Source organism: Martes martes, assembly GCF_963455335.1.
Source record: "Martes martes genome assembly, chromosome: 2".
NCBI classification, from domain to species: domain Eukaryota; kingdom Metazoa; phylum Chordata; class Mammalia; order Carnivora; family Mustelidae; genus Martes; species Martes martes.
Genome location: NC_137889.1, coordinates 74,953,415 through 74,972,437, shown reverse-complemented (window position 1 = coordinate 74,972,437; position 19,023 = coordinate 74,953,415). Strand labels below are relative to the sequence as shown.

At 41.8% G+C, this 19,023-nt stretch overlaps 1 protein-coding gene across 2 annotated transcripts in view; it reads left to right on the top strand.

Moving 5' to 3' along the window:
• The first annotated feature begins 3,950 nt into the window (after positions 1-3,950).
• Positions 3,951-19,023, top strand: part of APELA (apelin receptor early endogenous ligand) — a 23,588-nt gene continuing 8,515 nt past the window's right edge. For both annotated transcript variants that reach the window (XM_080796969.1, XM_080796970.1), the window contains exons 1-2: positions 3,951-4,211; positions 5,588-5,677. In XM_080796969.1, the coding sequence (XP_080653095.1) occupies positions 4,136-4,211; positions 5,588-5,676 (165 nt within the window). In that variant the 5' untranslated portion in view covers positions 3,951-4,135 and the 3' untranslated portion in view covers position 5,677. The remainder of the gene's footprint in view (positions 4,212-5,587; positions 5,678-19,023) is intronic.

The window sequence follows — 19,023 nt, the reverse complement described above, 5'->3', positions numbered from 1 at the left end:
AATCTTTGAATACATAGTGGGTCAATTAATTAAAATAAGTATCTTTTCAGTGGAATCATATAGACAATACACCTACTCATAGAATAATGAATATAGATAAGTGTATTGGCTTTCTAGGGCTTCTATGTTGTTTTTTTTTTTTTTTTAAGGTTTATTTATTTATTTTAGAGGGACAGAGAGAAAGAGATAGAGGGCGAAGCCAGGGGAGGGACAGAGGGAGAGAGAGATACTCAAGCAGTCTCCCCGCTGAGCATGGAGCCTGACGCTGGGCTCCATCTCAGGAGCCCGAGATCCTGACCTGAGCCGAAATCGGGAGTTGGCTGCTTAACTGACTCAGCCACCCAGGCACCCCAGTTCCCTAGGGCATCTCTAACAAAGTACCACAAACTGGGTGGCTCAAAACAACAGAAATCTATTATCTCACCATTCAGGAGGCCGGATGTCCAAAACCAAAGTGTCAGCTGGTTTGGTTCCTTCTTGGGGGAATCAGAGGGAGAGTATGTTCTATGCCTCTCTCCTAACTTTTGGCAGTTGCTGGCAATCCTTGGTGTTCCTAGGCTTGTAGCAGCATAAATCCAATCTCTGCCTCTGGGGCAACATGGCCTTCTCCCTGCGTGTCCCTGTGTGTTCCTCTGTCTCTCCTCCTTTCTCTTGTAAGGACTCTCCCCAGTCATGTTGGATTTAGAGCCCCCCTACTCCAGTACGATCTCAATCTTAATGACTTACATGTGCAAAGACCCTCTTTCCAAACAAGGTCATGTTCTGATGCTCCAGGTTGACATGAATTTTGGGGGGACACTCTTCAATCCAGTACAAGAAGTATGTTCCTAACTTATCCTGACTTTTGTAATATCTTCAAGAGGCCTTTATTGTAAGAACTAGGATTTGGGCCTAAGACGGAAGAAAGCAAAATGGCTGGGAGTTCTGTTCATGAACTTTTAACTCTATGGATTCGTCTTCCTAGTTGTATAGCATTGGAAGGCCACACCCTCTTCAGTTGATCATTTTCTCATCTAATAAACAGGGAGTAGTACTTCACAGTGTTTGGGGGAAGATTAAGTGGAGTAATACAAGCAACACACTTAGTCTGGTACCTGGCCCAGAAGGACAGGGCTTGGTTCACTCAAAGGAGCCTGACCGGTGCTGTAGGCGGGGTGAAGTGGGGTTTTCTGTTCACATAAAGATGATTCATCCTTTTCATCTAGCTGCAGGCTACAAGCACTGTTTGCAGAGCCATTTGCATTGTTTTCACTAATCATTTTGCTGGTGAGATTTCTCCATGTCTGGTTGTTCAATACTAACATGAATGATTTACCACCATTGGTAACCCGCATTCCTTAGAAATGCTGGATCACGTGTCATTGTCCTTCAATGTCTAGCACTTCAGTTTGCCTATCGACTTCATAACAGTTTATTGCTGATCCCCCCTCCCCAAAACAACTGCTTAAATATAACCATCATCATCATCTTCTTCCTTAAGTTGTTTTGGCAAGAATACTTTTAAATATATAAATAAATAATGTCTTGTTTTGTAAATGTAATACATTATCTTATAACTCTTACAGGTGGAAAACCTGGTATTTTATATCATTTTTTTAATAAGAAAATTGATGTTCAAAGTAGTTACATGACAGAGGTTTTTTTTGTTTTTTTGTTTTTTTTAAATAATCTCTACACCTAACCTGGGCCTTGACCTTACAACCCTGAGATCAAGAGTCGCATGCTCTACCGACTTGAGCCAGCCAGACAACCCAAAGTCTATATGACAAATCCAACACTTCATTGTATCCTGATCAGTAGAGATGTTCTATATCTTCCACAGTGCTTGGCTTTTACTGTCCGTATTCTAGGAGTTCATTGTTTGTCATCTGGTAATGAAATATAAACAATATACGCAGTCTGTGGCCATCACTATTTTATCCTAAAGAAAACTCACTCTTCTGCCTTTGAATATACTTAAAAGTTGGCCTGAAGTTATATTGTCAAAATCTGTATTGGTCTCCTCTTGGTTTGTTAACACTCAATTTGTTAGCTTGCTGTTTTCCAATATGCTATAATGGGAAGTTTGAAGGGGAAGTGACAATTTGAACCAACCCTTTGTTACTCATGATGCACTTTAATTTTTTTTTTATTTTTTACCATTTTTTAAAAATATTTTATTTATTTATTTGACAGAGAGATCACAAATAGGCAGAGAGGCAGGCAGAGAGAGAGGGTAAAGCAGGCTCCCCGCTAGGCAGAGAGCCCAACGTGGGGCTCGATCTGAGGACCCTGGGATCATGACCTGAGCTGAAGGCAGAGGCTTAACCCACTGAGCTACCCAGGCACCCCTATTTTTTACTACTTTTTTAAAGTTTATTTATTTTCAAGTAATCTCCACACCCAGTGTGGGGCTCGAACTCACAACCCAAAGATCAAGAGTCGCAGCTCATCTGACTGAGCCAGCCAGACTCCCCGATGCATTTTTTTTTTTTTTAAGATTTTTTTTATTTGAAGGAGAGAGCACAAGCATGGGGGGTAGCAGTGGGAGAGGGAGAAGCAGGCTTCCTGCTCAACAGGGAGCCCAATGCCGGGCTGGATCCCAGGACCCTGGGATCATGACCTGAGCGGAAGGCAGATACTTAACTGACTGAGCCACCCTGGCGCCCCCTTCTGGTCCATTTTTATATCATGAGTCCAAATTCTTGTATTCCATTATTTTGTGGAGCAATGTACTAATATAGCACAAGAATGTAGTACTCTTTAATATTATGTTTGCAGTCATCAAATGGGCAAATAGTCATTGGATTTTAAGTGACTTGAAGAATTTCTGTATGCTATTGCCTGTTATAAAGTGCAGGCATAATTAGGCAGACAGGGAATTTCACAGAGTGACTCACAACATTAGGACAAATTATGCGTTAATTTCAAATCTCTGGAAGCCCAAGGTTGTTCATCAACTCCCTGCACCTTGAGAATATTTTATTTACATCTTTTATTTATTTATTTTATTTAAAATGCCCTAGAATGGCCACTTATAACAAGATGCACACGCTTTAGATTTGGTGTTTAGGCTCTACCTGTATTCTAGAGTGTATCTATACCATCCTTTTGGTTCGCTTTATAGGTGAATACAGTGGTTCCCGTTTACAACAGCTACATATGACAAGGAAATGCTTCAAAAAAGATCCCAGTGCATGTGTGGGAGCGACAACAGCAGGCTGTTCCTGCGTCTTCTGAATTCAGTGGAAGATGAACTGCGAACTCGTTTCTCCACGTCTCATTTCTGTGCCTGCGATATGTTAGCCTGGTATTCCACTACGTATAAAATTTTTAACGGAACACAGATTTCATGAGTTTGTGGCTTTCCTGAACTTCCTTTTTAAAAAATCCTGGATGGTTTTGCAGATGAAAGTGATCTCCATTACTTTTTAAACTGCACTTTGTGAAATAAAAATATAAACATTTCGGAAAATTTACTTCAGAACATTCATTCTAAAACCCCAGGAATGTTGATACTGATAGAAAACCACAGAGATTAAGCAATTTAGAGATTTGGAGTAAATAGGCACCACTTGGCGGTGGGTTTGGTAAAGAGAAAGCATTTCAGCACATGTTCTGCCACAAAGTATTTGGGAGTCTTAAGTCAGAGCGGCAGAATTCCTTCTGAAGAGGACAAAAGAGAGACTTCCTGTCATTTCTATTGGTTTCTGCATGTGGGACCAATATGGGCAATGCAAAGTTTAAACAGATGCAAATGGTGAGGGGAGGGGGCAAAGCCCTGCCTCATTTTACATATTTCTCCACCTCCAGATTGAGTTTAAGTCTCCCCTAGAAGCTTCCACAGCAGACTGCCACTAAGTTACAGCACGCTTGAATGGTTTACTTCACCAATATTTGCTTATGGAAATAAGGGGGAGTGTCGGGGTGGGGGAGGGGGAGGGGGAGGAGGGGAGGAGGGGTTTGCGACCGAGGGAGGCTCGACCACAGCACCAGTAACCTTGTCTGATGTGATCATTAACCTTTCTGGAAAAAGCAGCTGGCCGTTGTCTGAGGCTCGTCAGTAGAATGTGAGGGGAGCCTCACAGATACCGCACAGGCTATTCAAGACTGGTTTACGTTGAGAGCTGTTGCTCTACTTCAGGGTGGCAGGAAAATGAGGTTGCAACAATTCCTTTTTGCCTTTCTGCTTTTCGTGATGAGTCTTCTTCTTATCAACGGACAGAGACCAGGTAGGACTTTGATGTGTGTGGACCGAGTAACTTGTTTCTGCCTGTTTGGGCCCGTAGGTGGGAGGGAGCAGGATCCTGTTCCTGATGAAAATCACTTAGTGGTGCTTGAGGTACCGTAAATGTGTAAGATTTCAGGAGAATGTTATCTATCCTGGTAGGTCCAGTATTTGAATGCTTTTTTAAAAAGTAGGTGGATTTTAAAATGATGATAAATATTTTGCCATTTTTTTAAATTCAAAGAAAATTTATTCCTTAGCTATTTTAGATATGTTGTCCTTATAAGTAAAAAAAAAGAAAGAAAGAAAGAAAAAAGAACTGTTTGGTCTATTCACGACAGAGGTCAACAAACTTGGACAGATTTTCTAGGTGAAATATAAAATCCAAAGCAGTTGATTAGAAGAACATGGTGCTGGCTGGAGAGGGGCAATGTTATTCATTTGAATTAACAACAAAAATCATGTAACAGGTTGCAGATGAAATCTTAAACCAGGTTATGATAGCTGTTATTTCTAGTCATATAATTAGATGTCTCACTTAAAAATGCAATTTTAGTAGTATTGTGCTAATGGAGCCAAAAATGTCAGAAATATTTATGGTCAAGATAGCATTAATTGACGACACATTTTTCAAAAATGATGTATGCTGTGTCGTTCTTAACCAACAGGAATTAGTAAGCAGAGTTACTCTAATGTGCTTTTACTTCAAAACCAAATATCTAAGATTTCAAAGCACTTGGCAAGTAAAAAAAATTAGAAGGTTTTCTGACTCAGGAAAAATATTTAAATAGAGGGGGGCTAATATTTATTCCAAATACATTAGGTTATTCAGTTGGTAATATACTTCTCCATTTAGAGCAGAAAAGGGTACATAGCTGGTTAAAAATTCAGTCTCTCCTTTTTAGTTAATCAGAAGTCTGATTGCTGAGGTTATTTCAGATGATGTCCCCTAGTTTGCCCTTTTACATAAGTAAGAGAAAATGTGCGGGTCAGCAGTTCAGAAAGCAACTGACCCCTTCTTATAGTTTATAGCAATTGCTAATCAAACTTTTCTGAACCACGGAACATCTTGGACAATGTTCTTGTAAAATTACATCTGTGATTGATTCATTACAGAGGATGAAAGGTCCAAGAGCACTGAGGAAGAAGTCATGTGGAAGGAGGAGGTTACTACACAATCCTGCTATGAACATGAGCTGTTAGGAATATATTCCGTGTTTTTGCATCACAATAATTTTCAGGTCACAGTCACATCTGAACAAGTAGCAAATAACCACAGTATAGTTTGGACCCAAAATATTCCTTTACATTCTCCAGATTAAACAATAATTCATTTTCTGAAAACTGCTCCTAATATTTCCCTTTTTTTTTTTTCCTCAGCGAATTTGGCTGTGAGAAGAAAATTGCACAGACACAACTGCCTTCAGAGGAGATGTGTACCTCTCCATTCACGGGTGCCCTTCCCCTGAGGTATTTCTGACAGAAAATTATTTTACTACATTTAGGCAATGTTCCAGATGAGATATATCAAAGAAGGTCCATTTATATTTTGTAATATGAGATAATACCTTTAAGGTGATACCAGTTCAAGGGATGCATACTGACAAACGAAACAGTGAATGACACGATATGTGAGAATTGCTTTAGTTGTTCAATGAGATAAAGTAAATGTAGGAAAATCTTGGTAATTGTTGATTGTGAGTGATAGTATGGGGATTACTACTGTGTTTTGTGTTTAGCAATTTCATAATTGAAAAATCAGGTACCAAGAGAATGTAATTATGAGAGTATCTTTAAACATATGTTTTGAAAAACACTGAATAGCTCTGTATGCCATCCAGAACAAGCACATTTCTCCCTAAAACCATTGTGTCCTTGGAAAGCATTTGGAGATATTTGCCCAATGACACCATATAAACGATGTACCATCCTCGATAATTATTCATTAAATCAATTTCTTTTTCTTGGCAATATTTCTTTTAAGGTACAAAACCAATTTTATACTGATACCAACTCATAGAGTTGGTCTTGATGGTTGCTGCATCTTTAAGAATAAATTCTGGGTAGAATTTTGCTCCTCTCTCTCTCTCTCCCCCTCCTCTTTCTCCCCCTCTCCCTCTCTTTTTTTCCTTACATTCACTGAAAGGCCAATGATTTTATACACCACTACCAGTAACACTGCTTGAATCAGTTAACTTCAAACACTGCCCAAGTGTGTATTTCTTCATACTAAAAAATAAATGACTTGGCATTCCATTGTAATTATTTTAAGCTCTTTAATTCTTCTAAAACATATCATCCTTTAAAAAGTGCCATTGAAATAGCCCTCAGCTGGTTAGCATACAGAGGCAATTGCTAAATTAGCTTATTCAGTTGGTCTGTAGACTGTTGTGTTTATGGCACTATTCATTCAAGGAGAGAATGGTTGCCATGCCTCTTGTTCAATAATACATGCTTTCCAAACCGGTGAAAGTCCCATAGTGGGACATTAAATGAAGGAGCAAATGAGTAATCATTTATCAAGAGGGCTAAGACAAAAAGCCAAGTTCTCTACACCTGTATCTGTAACAAATTACCCTTTGCTATCAAAATATGAAAAACAGGTCTAGTGGAAAAATCCGGAAAGATACAGTAAGAAATTCCTGAGAAGCCAATTAGTAGGGGCTAAAACATTTTCGATGCTAAAAAATCCTTTGGCATGTGTCGATAATGCATTTCAGTCCCACATACAAATAGCGGTAAAATCTGTGCTTAGGAGGAGTGGAGAAGTTCAAGACTTTCCCAGCACTCCTCCACAAATAACAAAGAGGAGAGGAGGCGGTCCACAGTAGCAAGGGAATTCCTGCATACACGGAGGAAGATACCTTGTGGAACGCAAATAAAAGCCTGCAGCCCAAGGTTGTATCAGCTTTCTGCACAAACCACCTGCCCTAAAAACAAGGGTCACAAGTAAACAAGATAGAGTGGTGAAATTTGAATTGTCAAAGTTAAGGAAAACTTTGTAAATCAAGGGGCTATGGTAAAGAAAAGCCACTGTCAACCATTTAATAAGAGCAGTCCTTTACCAAATTTGGCTGATTGCTGTAAACAACCGCTCGGGTTACAGTATCGATTTTCTCATTTCTGTTTAGATTAGACCAGCCCTGCATTCCAGTTAAAGTTCTTCGAAGAACGTATAAAACTCCCATTTTGAAATCCAGTGATAGCATAAGAGCCAACATGGATTAAATATTAAGATACTTTTCCAGGATCTTGCTCAACGATGCTGTAGTAACAAGCACCACCTTCAGATGTGAAAGCGTAATCCTCATTTGTCCCAAATACATGAACACTTTTTTACATGTTCTGCAACACAACAACTTGACAGCTGGGTAAATCACTAGAGACCTAAGTAGTGGAACTCTAAGGCAGAACCTCCCTTTCACTTATCCCCCCTCTGTTTTCTCCATGTTTTGTTTGTTTATTATTTTTTATGTAAGCTTTATACCCATCATGGGGCTTGAACTCATGACCCAGAAATCAAGATTCTCTGTGCTCTGCTGACTGAGCCAGCCAGGCACTCCTGTTTTCTGCATGTTTTAGATAAAAATCACACATGGTTACAGCTAAGGTCGTGTAAGGCTGGAAGAGGATAGGTAAGGTAAACAGTTGACTTTGGAAGTTGTCCAGACTAACCTTTGAAGTAGCTTAGACTTTTAGCTCCTTTAATAAGAATGTCCTATTATCACTGCCATGTAAATTGTACCAGCTCCTTGAGTCCTTCTCCATGATCCTCAGAGATGTTTTCCAAACTGTACAACTGAGTTAATTAAGTAGAGAAATCTATGCTGTGTGAAGTTCATTCTTTGAAGATTTTATTTATTTGACACAGAGAGAGAGCACAAGTAGGCAGAGCGGCAGGGAGAGGGAGAAGCAGGCTCCCTGAGCCCGATGTGGGGCTCAATCCCCAGACACTTATCTGACTAAGCCACCCAGACACCCCTAAAATTCATTCTCTTGATAAACGTTTTTTCTTGCTGGAATAAGCTGGCATCAGGTTCACCCCTAAGTGAATTAGAGTGGAGGAAAACAAGAAAAAGGGTGTCAGGAAATCCAAGATTACAGACTAATGTGAGAGTGTTAGAGTGGAAAATGAGGTAGGATCCTTCGATTCTAATGATTTTCCTCATTCACCCATAAAATCTCACTATATCAATGCTTTTCTTTATAAATACGTACTCTAGGAGGTGGCTGGGCAACTCAGTCAGTTAAGCATCTACCTTTGGCTCAGGTCATGAGGGATGCAACCCCGAGTTGGGCTCCCTGTTCAGCAGGGAGTCTGTTTCTCCCTTTCCCTCTGCTCTTACCCCAGCTCATGCTCGCTCTTGCACTCTCTCTGTCTCAAATAAATAAATAAACTCTTTAAAATAAATAGCTACTCGGGGCGCCTGGGTGGCTCAGTGAGTTAAAGCCTCTGCCTTTGGCTTAGGTCATGATCCGAGGGTCCGGGGATCGAGCCCTGCATCAGGCTCTCTGCTTAGCAGGGAGCCTGCTTCCTCCTCTCTCTCTCTCTGCCTGCCTCTCTACCTACTTGTGATCGCTGTCTGTCAAATAAATAAATAAATAAATTTTTAAAATAAATAGATACTCTAGATAACTACATAACCTAGTAATACATACTCTATCATACTTTTTAAATATAATCTATCTCTACATCCAACATGGTGCTTGAACTCACAACCCCGCGATTAAGACTCATATGCTCCAATGATTGAGCCAGCCAGGCACCCCTGTTTGGCTTTTAAATAATTGTGACATATGTTCATGGTGTAAAATCTTTTCCTAACAGTATGAAAGAATGTAAAGTCAAAAGTAAAAAGTCTTCTAGTCTAACTTTTGGCCCTTCATTTCCCAGAGGCAATGGCTATGAAAGGGTTTTTGGTAAAGTAGATTCAATTTTTTTTTAATTTAAAAAAGATTTATTTATTTTAGAGAGAGAGCGCTCCTGAGCAGGGCTGTGGGAGGGTGGGGGTGCAAAGGAGGGTGGGGGAGGAGGAGGAGGGAGGAGGGAGGAGGAGAGAAAGAATTTCAAGCAGACTAGGGCTGAGCACCAAGGTTGGGGGCGGGGTGGGGGGGGGATCTCATGACAGGGAGATCCTGACCTGAGCTGAAACCAGCTGGATGCTTAACTGACTGAGTCACCCAGGCACCCTGGTAAAGATACATTTTAATACATTATTTTGAATTGAGACCAGCTAATACTCTCTTGTCACTCTTGACTACCATTCAAAATGTGAAGTACTTATATATTCTCTATTTTCTGCCTTATTCTTACCCCCTCACAGTTACAGGCTTCCCACTCCTTTGACCAGTCCTCTAGCCCTGCCTGCCAATTCTTTCTGCAGTTGTCCTGTTTACTGTCTTGGCCCTTCTCGTTGCATGCTGCCTCTTTGGGTGAACTGTGAAAGCCAACTCTCTAAAGCACAGAATCTCTACTTTTGTGAAGCATTTTGTCTTCAACGTTAGCAGGACTTTCTGAGGAAAACTCTTTTTTTTTTTTTTTGTAACCTCTGCACTCAATGTAGGGCTTGAACTCACAACCCCAAGATCAAGAGTGGCATGTTCTTCTGACTCTGCTAGCCAGGTGCCCCTGAGAAAACTCCTACTTACTTTTAGGCACCTCTGATTCCCATTCGCCTACATTTAAACCTCTAATGACCTCTAGTTTCCTTGAACTTCTGAACCTTTTCCAATGCACAAGAGATAATTTTCTCTTCCCAGAGAAAATGGAGATCATCAAGCTTTAAAATTAGACTGCACTCAGACTACATTTACATCTGCTACAACTTCTGTTTTCTTTTCCTCTCCTGGGTATGGTTAATCTCTCTACACCTCAAGAATCTTGATCTAACAGTCACTCCCTTTCTTACTCAGATTGTTCAGTATGTCAAAACTGGTTTATTTCCTCTTTTAAGAAGAGGAAAACACGTGCACCACTGACCCCATGGTGCTCTCTAGTGACTAGCCCAGGTTCTTCTCTGCGTAGCCAAATTTCTTGAAAAGGTGGCTGTTTCCTTTCTTACCATCTGCTCCCTGCTGCATTCTGGGAAAGATAAACAGTGACTTCTCAATCCAGTGAACACATTTCGATTCTGGTCTCAGTTATCTTGCTATAGGTCAGATAGCGAATAGATTTTCCTTGGTTTTGATGATACCATGCTCCATTTTGATTATTTATCTTTGAAACAAATCACTATTCCTTTTAGTACCTTTACACGGTGTCCAAATGCTTACTTGGAATTACCTTAGCTGTTCTTAGTCACTTCAAGTTCATGCCTACAGTGCATTTGCAAATCTCTGCCATGACTTCTGCATACCCATAGCGTATTCTTGTAATTCAGTTCTCTGTTCCAATATTGTAGATGTCATCAAGAAGGACTTCCTGCATCTGTTCCCTGCAACACTGCGGTGCCTAGGTGGCACAGTCAGTCAAACACCTGACTCTTGATTTCTGCTCAGGTCATGATCTCAGGGTCCTGAGATTGAGCCCCACATCAGGCTCCATGCTCTGTGTGAGTCTGCTTAAGTTTCTCTCTTCTCTGCCCCTTCACCCGGTGGCTTCTCTCTCTTTCTCTGTCTCTCAGATAAATAAATCTTTATCCCAGCATCCTAGGAGAGAGAGCCCACATCAGGCTCTCTGCTCAGCAGGGAGCCTGCTGCCCCCCACCTCTCTCTTCTGCCCACCTCTCTGCCTAATTGTGATCTCTGTCTGGCAAATAAATAAATAAAATCTTAAAAAAAAAAAGGCAGTACCTCATTCCACCCAAGATAACTCTATTTCCTTTTCATGGTTTGTTTTTCTCCATAACACGTGCCACCTGACTTTGTTATTGTTTAGTATCTGCCTGTCTTCATTAGAATGTAAGTTCCATAAGAACAGAGACTTTGCTTTGATGACAGCTGTACACCCAGTGACTGCTGTAAGTTCCACAGAAATATTTGATGAATGAATGAATGCACACTTAAAAGTAAAGTTCAATTCCTTCCACTCAGATATGTCTCGGAATCTAGAGAATAATTGTAGAGCTATCATATATTAGAGATGTTTACTATGTATCAAGCTCTGTGCTATGAAATATACATTTTACCTTGACAGTGTAAATTTAAAAAAAATTTTTTTTAAAGATTGTATTTATTTGCGGGAGAGAGAGAGATAGCAAGAGAGAGCACAAGTGGGGGGAGAGGGAGAAGCAGGCTCTCTACCAAGCAGGGAGCCTGATGTGGGGCCCAATCCCAGGACCCAGGGATCATGACCTGAGCCAAAAGCAGAGACTTAACCCACTGAGCCACCCGGCATCCCTCAGTGTAACTGTCTGAGCTGCCGGTGCTGTAGTATTCAGTTCTGGTTGGTCTCTCAGGCCTATCATTTCTACCTTGAAATATTTTTAAAAATCTGCTCCCTCTTCATCTCTGTTACCACTATCTTAGCACCTGTTAATAGCTCTCCAGCATGACTTCAACTCCTTAACTCATCACTCCAGCCTCCAGTTCTGGAAAATCCTTTTTTTTTTTTCTTTTATCGGCTGATTCTTCCTAAACTGTAAATCCAGCCATGTCACATCTTAATTAAGTGATTGTCCCTGTAGCCTTCAGGACAGTGAGAACTCCCACAATTTAAGAAACAAGACCTTGTGAAATACACCTCTCCAGCATCCTGTCACCTCTTCTCCGCCTTCCCTCTGTAGAAGGGATAAGAAAGAATTAACACCAGCCTCTCTGGATTTGAACTCTGACCACAAGCTGACTCACTGGTGGTCACTGGTAAGTCACTTGTCTGGCTTAAGACCTGGCTTCTAGACCTGTAAGTTGGAGCTAGTAATGGTGTTAACTTGGCCATACCCTACCTAGCACAGGGTAGCTGCTAAATTGATAGGAGCCAGAGTTTATTATTAACATGACTTTCGAGTTGTGTTCTTCACCTTTGGCTGTTCCTCAAAGTATACTTCTGCCTGCATTGTCCTTATTTGACGCTTTTCCTCGCTGTTCATTCATCCTTCGGGAAAGCTTCCCGGAGGTTGATGCCCCTACTAATTGTATTAGATGTCTACATTTTCCCTTACCCTATATGTGTAATTCTGTCAAAGTACTTGCCTCACTGCATTGTAACACCTTAATTGCCTGTGCTCCTCCCTCCCTTCCTTCCGCAGGATGTAAATTCCCTGAAGGCAGAGGGTGGCTGTTCTGCTTTGTTAAGTTAACATTTGTTAAGTGGAGCACCAGTACAGAACAATGAGCCCGTCAACCTTAGTTCAAAAGCTGGCCCACAGGTGATTGGAAATAGGGAACTTCATGACTCATAGTTCGGGAGAAAGTGCGCAACATGCCTGGAGGGGTCACCTGGGGGAGGTCAAGGGAGAATGTCAACCTAGAGACCAGCCCCAGGGCACATGCCAATATTCCAGACTGGGTGGAGTGCTTTGGGGTTCCTGGGTTGGGGTCTTGATAGGGTCAATTCAGACCCAAGGTGGGGGGTTTGCCCCCCGCCGCCGCCCCCCCCCAAGGTTCATATCTAAGGGCTACTTAAAATACACAGGCCCTGGGAGGCAAGGGAGATTTGATCACAAGGGCTGTTGGGGAACTGATACCTGAATTTCCATTTCTTTGCTGCTTTGCTGGTGGTTCTGCAGCTGTGCTCCACAGGAGCTTGCGGGAGGGGCTGGTGTCAGCGCAGGACCCCTGCGGCCTGCTTGGTCACAAAAAACTGGATCTGGAGGCAGCAGTGCCATGGAGTGGCTAAGCGAACCTCTCCACACTGGGTTGGGTTGATCTTCGTATCATTAGCCGATGAAAATGTCCCGAATACAGCGAGGCAGCCCATAAATGTTGCTAACAGAAGTGAAATGAAACTTTGAGTTATTATCTTAGCAGTTAAGACTTACTACAATGAGACCCTGACACACATTTTCAGCTTTATTTCCTAATATTAACTGACACAATGAACTCAGAGTAGCGGCCACTGGCACCTCATCAGGCCTTCCACCAGAGTACTGACCGTCCTTCTCCAGGCCCACTGGTCCTCCCGAGTCTTTCCATCCTCCAGCTAAGATTCTCTTAATTCATTATTTCCGTAATCACTGCCAACATCATAGGTCACCCTTTGTTGCTCTGTCTTCATCACACTGTTCTGGAAGAATCCTGATGTCTTCATCCAGTCATGTTCCTGCTGCTGGAGAATGCGCAAGAAGTCAGATTGGAACCACTTCTATTTATTTTTTTTTTTAAGATATTTATTTATTTATTTATTTATTTATTTTAAAGATTTTACTTATTTATTTGGCAGACAGAGATCACAAGTAGGCAGAGAGGCAGGCAGAGAGAGAGGAAGGGAAGCAGGCTCCCCGCTGAGCAGAGAGCCCATGTGGGGCTCAATCCCAGGACCGTGGGATCGGGATCGTGACCTGAGCGGAAGGCAGAGGCTTTAACCCACTGAGCCACCCAGGCGCCCCTAGATTTTTATTTATTTATTTGACAGAGAGATCACAAGTAGGCAGAGGGGGAGGCGGAAGCAGGCTCCCTGCTGAGCAGAGAGCCCAATGGAGGGTTTGATCCCAGGACGCTGAGATCATGACCTGATCATGACCGAAGGCAGGCTTAACCCACTGAGCCACCTAGGAGCCCCCTGGAACCACTTTTAAATTCATCATCTCCCCCCTTACTGTCTGGCAAGCTCCTGCTACATTCCTGTGCTCAGCTTGCTGCCTCATGCTCCACAATCACTGGTTCTTAGTTTTTCTTAAAACCTCTCGTTTTAGGCTTTTCTTTGCGTTTTTAGCAGTTGACCTCGCCTCTTCACATTACAAAGAAAAGTCTTCAGATGGTATATCCCTCAACTTCCCAGCACCAAGCTAGAATCCCAGCTAACCTGATTCCCACCCTGCTCACCTCCATCTTCCTCTGCCCTCCCACCACCTGGGAAAGCAAGGCCATTCCTTCCTCTCTGTTGCGGGTCCCCTCCCCGTCCCTTCCCACTTTATCAGGAATCTGAAACTGTCCCTTAAACATTTTCTTCATTCTCCTCGCTCTCTGGATTACGTAACAACATGGAGATTTAAACATGGTAAGAGGGCTGTGTGGGTGGCTTAGTCGGCTAAGGGTCTGGTCCGCCTGTGGCCCGGGTCATGATCCTGAGGTCTTGGGATCAAGTCCCACATCGAACTGAGCAGGAAGCCTGCTTCTCCCTCTGCCTGCAGCTCCCCCCTGCTTGTGCACACTCTCTCTCACAAATAAATAAAATCTGTAAAATTAAAAAAAATGCTGATAAGACTACATACTAAAATAGACAACACATAGCCCAGGCACTTCTCTGTGAATGCTCTCAAACCAATCTTTTGTACTCCTCATTTCTGATACACTATTTTGTTTTCTCTTTCAATACTTTGTTATATTTAATTGTAAACCCTACACCTAACACGGTGCCCGAACTCAGTTTGTTAGAGAATTTCTTCCTCCATCAGTGCTCACAGTGCCCGGTTCTCAGTCATGCCCTGTTCTCAGTCATGCCCTGTTCTCAGTCACAAAGTCATAGTACTAAGCTCCCAAGAAGGGAGGGACCCAAGAGGCTTGCAGCTGGAATTTCTAAGTCTTAGAGTTTAACTGGGCTCCTGGGCAGGCTGTTTTAATCTGATTAACCCTCCCTGCACCTGTCATCCAACCAGGTTTTTGCCATGTGGGAAAGGGTGGAGGGCTGCTTTCAGGGTGGGGTAAAATCCCTTTAAGGGTGGTTTCCTCTTGGGGAGGGGTGGGGGGAAGGAAAGCAAGGTCCCTGCCTGCCTGCCTGCCTGCCTTAGAACTATCCTTCATCCTGACTCTGGGATTGAGAGCTGTATCCTGTTGACTAACCCAGCCAGCCACCCTGTCTGATCCATTATTTTCCATTCACACCTCAAGCCACTCTAATCGTCTTACACCTTCTTTAAAATAGCCATTGGGGCACCTGGGCAGCTCGGTGAAGTGGCTGACTCTTAATTTCTGTTCAAGTCATGATCTCGGGGTCCTGGGATTGAGCCCTGCCCTCAGGCTCCGAGCTCAGCAGTCTTGCTTGAGGTTCGTGTTCTCTCTCTCTCTCTCTCTCTCTCTTTCTTTCACTCTCAAATAAATAAATAAATCTTCAAAATAAAATAAAATAGCCTTCAGTCACCTTCAGCTTTCTAAATTAAGGTTTTTTTATTCTTCCTTTTTATTTTTCAGAATTTTAACAACTATGTCTGCAAAAATCCCTTACCTTAGATTTCTGACACTACACTGCTTTTCCATCAAGTTCTCAGCTAACCCTCTGTCTCCTAGGTAGGCTTAATCATACCTAAAAGGCTTGCAAGCTCTAGTTTTCCTCTACCCTCTTCTACTCCATTTCAGCCTTTCCTTCTTTTATTTATTTATTTTTTTAAGGTTTCAAAGTATTTTATTTATTTTACTTTTTTTTTTAAGATTTTATTTATTTATCTGAGAGAGAAAGCACAAGCAGGAGAAGCAGCAGACGGAGAGGGAGAAGCAGGCTCAGGCTCCCCACTGAGCAGAGAGTACGACATGGGGCTCTATCCCAGGGGCTGAATCACTAGTATCATGACCTGAGCCAAAGGCAGACACTTAACCAACTGAGCCATCCGGGCGCCCCATTTTGGTTTTTCATTTTAATTGAAGTGTAGTTAAAACACAGTGTGTTTTACCCATTCCTTTGGCCTAAATCTCTTCTTTACACTGACTGATAATACTGGAGGGGGGAGAAGACCATGCAAATGAAAACCAGTAAAGCCTATTTATTTAGAGCTTGCTTGAGCGAGGGATTCAGCCAGAATTCAGCCGCTGTCATTTGTTTTTGGCTGAAGACAAGAGATAAGCAGGGGAGTTGGAAAGTTTTATAGTGAAAAAAGAGAAGGCTTTGAGGTGTGATCTGATTGGAAGTTGTTGGTATGGGGAAGTTGGAGTCAGGCTATCTAGAAATGAGGCTTCCTATGTGATTGGTTTGGGGTGCATATATGGCTTTCTCTCCTTAGTCCTGAATTGGCATCAGAGTAAAGAAGGGCAAAATTAGGGAACCTGGTAGTTATTGAGAGAATATTGACTATTTGAGGCCATTTGCTACACAGGTCATGGTTGGGCTTCCTCAACTGGTTGCTATAGCATTTGCAGGTCAGAGTTCCGTTTTATGGTCTTTATATAGTCTGGCCATGGCCATTGTCCATTATATGTTCAGTCTCTCCGTCCCAAACTTACTTCCTCTCTAGTTCACATGACCCAAGCCTCACTGCTGTCTGCCTTGTACCAGCTGCCTCATACCTACTTTTGCATCTCTTACCCATTCTTCATATTCATAGCTTCATACCATTCAAGACCCTTTAGTGATTTCTCATTACTATTAAGATTAAAATCAATTTTTTTAAAGATTATATTTTTAATTAATCTCTATACCCAGCACGGGGCTTGAATTTACAACCCCAAGACCAAGAGTTGCATGCTCCACTGACTGAGCCTGGTACCCCCAAATAAACTTTTTTTCTTCCCAAAATAAAATTTTTTTTTCTTTTAGATTTTTTTTTTTTTTTTTTTTTGACAGAGTGAGTAAAGGAGAGATAGCACAAGCAGGGGGAGCAGCAGAGGGAGAAGGGGAAGCAGGCTCACTGCTCAGCAGGGAGCCCGATGTGAGACTCCATCCCAGGACTCCGAGATCATGACCTGAGCTGAAGGCAGAGGCTTAACCCACTGAGCCACCCAGGTGCCCCCCAAAATAAAATTCTTAATGTAGCCCACGAAACCGCATGATCAAGCACTGCTCTGTCTTCCACCCTATCTGGCCTGACTCACTAGCTGTGTATGTCCTTTTTTCACTTCAGAGCTTTCACACATTGTTTCTCTGGACCTAAGATTAGGATGTTCTAGCCCTTCCCTTCACCTACTTTATTCCTACTCAGTCAAGAACTTTGATCAAATGTCACTTCACTTGTGTGTGTGTGCGCTGGCTGGCTCAGTCAGTAGCGCATGTGACTGGATCTCAGGGTTGTGAGTTCAAGCCCCACATTGGGTGTGGAGATTACTTAAAAATAAAATCTAAAAAAAAAAAAAAAAATGGGTGCCTGGGTGGCTCAGTTGGTTAAGCATCTGTCTTCAGCTCAGGTCATGGTCCCAGGGTCCTGTGATTGAGCCCTACGTTGTGCTCCCTGCTCAACAGGGAGCCTACTTCTCCCTCTCCCCACCCCCATCCCCTGCTCGTGCTCTCTCTCAGATAAATAAAATCATTAAAAAGAAGAAGAAGAAAGAAATTGTGTTAGAGCTTTCAACTTTATGTGTACTCATTTTTTTCTCTACTAATATCTTTATATATACAAAAACTATATATATACACACACACACATAATTTAAACACGTGTGTAATGCATTTATTACCCTGCCTCTTTAGGTTGCTAAACTTAGTTGTATTTATTTGTAGATCTGGAGACGGTCATTTTTTTTTTTTAAGATTTTATTTTTGTAAGTAATCTCTACACCGAGCATGGGGCTCAGACTCATAACCCCAAGATCAAGAGTTGCAAGCTCTGCCAGCTGAGCCAACCATGCACCCTGGGAGACAGCCCTCTTGAACCACTCTTCAGTTTCTTTGTATGGACAGCCTTAATTTATTTAACCTGGCTATTGATGTATATTCATGTATTTATGTTATTTTGAAAAGTGCAATGAACATGTATGTACTCATCTTAGAACACTTGTGCATTTACTTACAAAACGTCTCTAAAAGCATCACTAGGACATGCATATTTTTTAATTTTGGGGGGATATTTATATAGTGTATAATTTACCTATTTTAAGTTGTACTGTTTAATGGGTTTTACTATATTTAAGTAGTTGTGTGACATCATGATAATTGATTTTAGAGCATTTTTATTACCCCATAATGAAGTATCCATACCCATTAGCAGGCACTTCCCATTTCTCCCCAGCTCTCTGATCCTAGACAACTACGAAACTCCTTTCTCTCCCTATAGATTTGCTATTCTGGACATTTTATATAAATATTCTTAGGATTTTTTTCTTGTATGATCGGCTTACTTCACTTAGCTTAATGTTTTCAAGACCCTCCATATAGTAGCAGATATTAGTACTTCATTCGTTTTTAAAGATGAAATAAAATTGCATAGAAACCTTTTGTTTATCCAGTCATTATTATTTTCACTATTTGGTTATTAGGGATAATTCTCCTCTGAACATTCATTTATAATTTTTTTAAGTTTATTTATAATCTCTACACCCAACATGGGGCTTGAACTCATGACCCTGAGATGAAGACTTAAATGCTCCAGTGACTGAGCCAGCCAGGCGCCCCTAGTTTATAAAAATTTTGTTTGAACAGATGTTTTCAGTTCTCTTGGGTATACACCTAAGAGTGAAATTGCTGGGTTATATGGTTATTCTCTGTTTAACTTACTGAGGAACTGCCAAGCTATTTTCCATAGTGGTTGCAGTATTTTACATTCCTACCAACAATATATAAGGGTTCCAATTTCTCCACGTCCTCACCAACATTTTTTACTTTAACAATCCTGGGGATTGGTACAGTAGTTCCGCCCCCCCCCCCCACCATTATCATGATTTTGTTGTCCATGGTTTCTGTTAACCTGCAGTGAACTGTGGTTCTGAAGCAGATGATCCTCCTGACCTGTCTTCAGAAGGTCAGTGCTTGCCTTACATTGTATGGCGGTGCCTGCGTCATTCCCGTCACTTTATCTCATCATGGAGACATTGTGTCATCTCATATTACCACAAGAAAGGGTGAATATAGTAAGATAAGG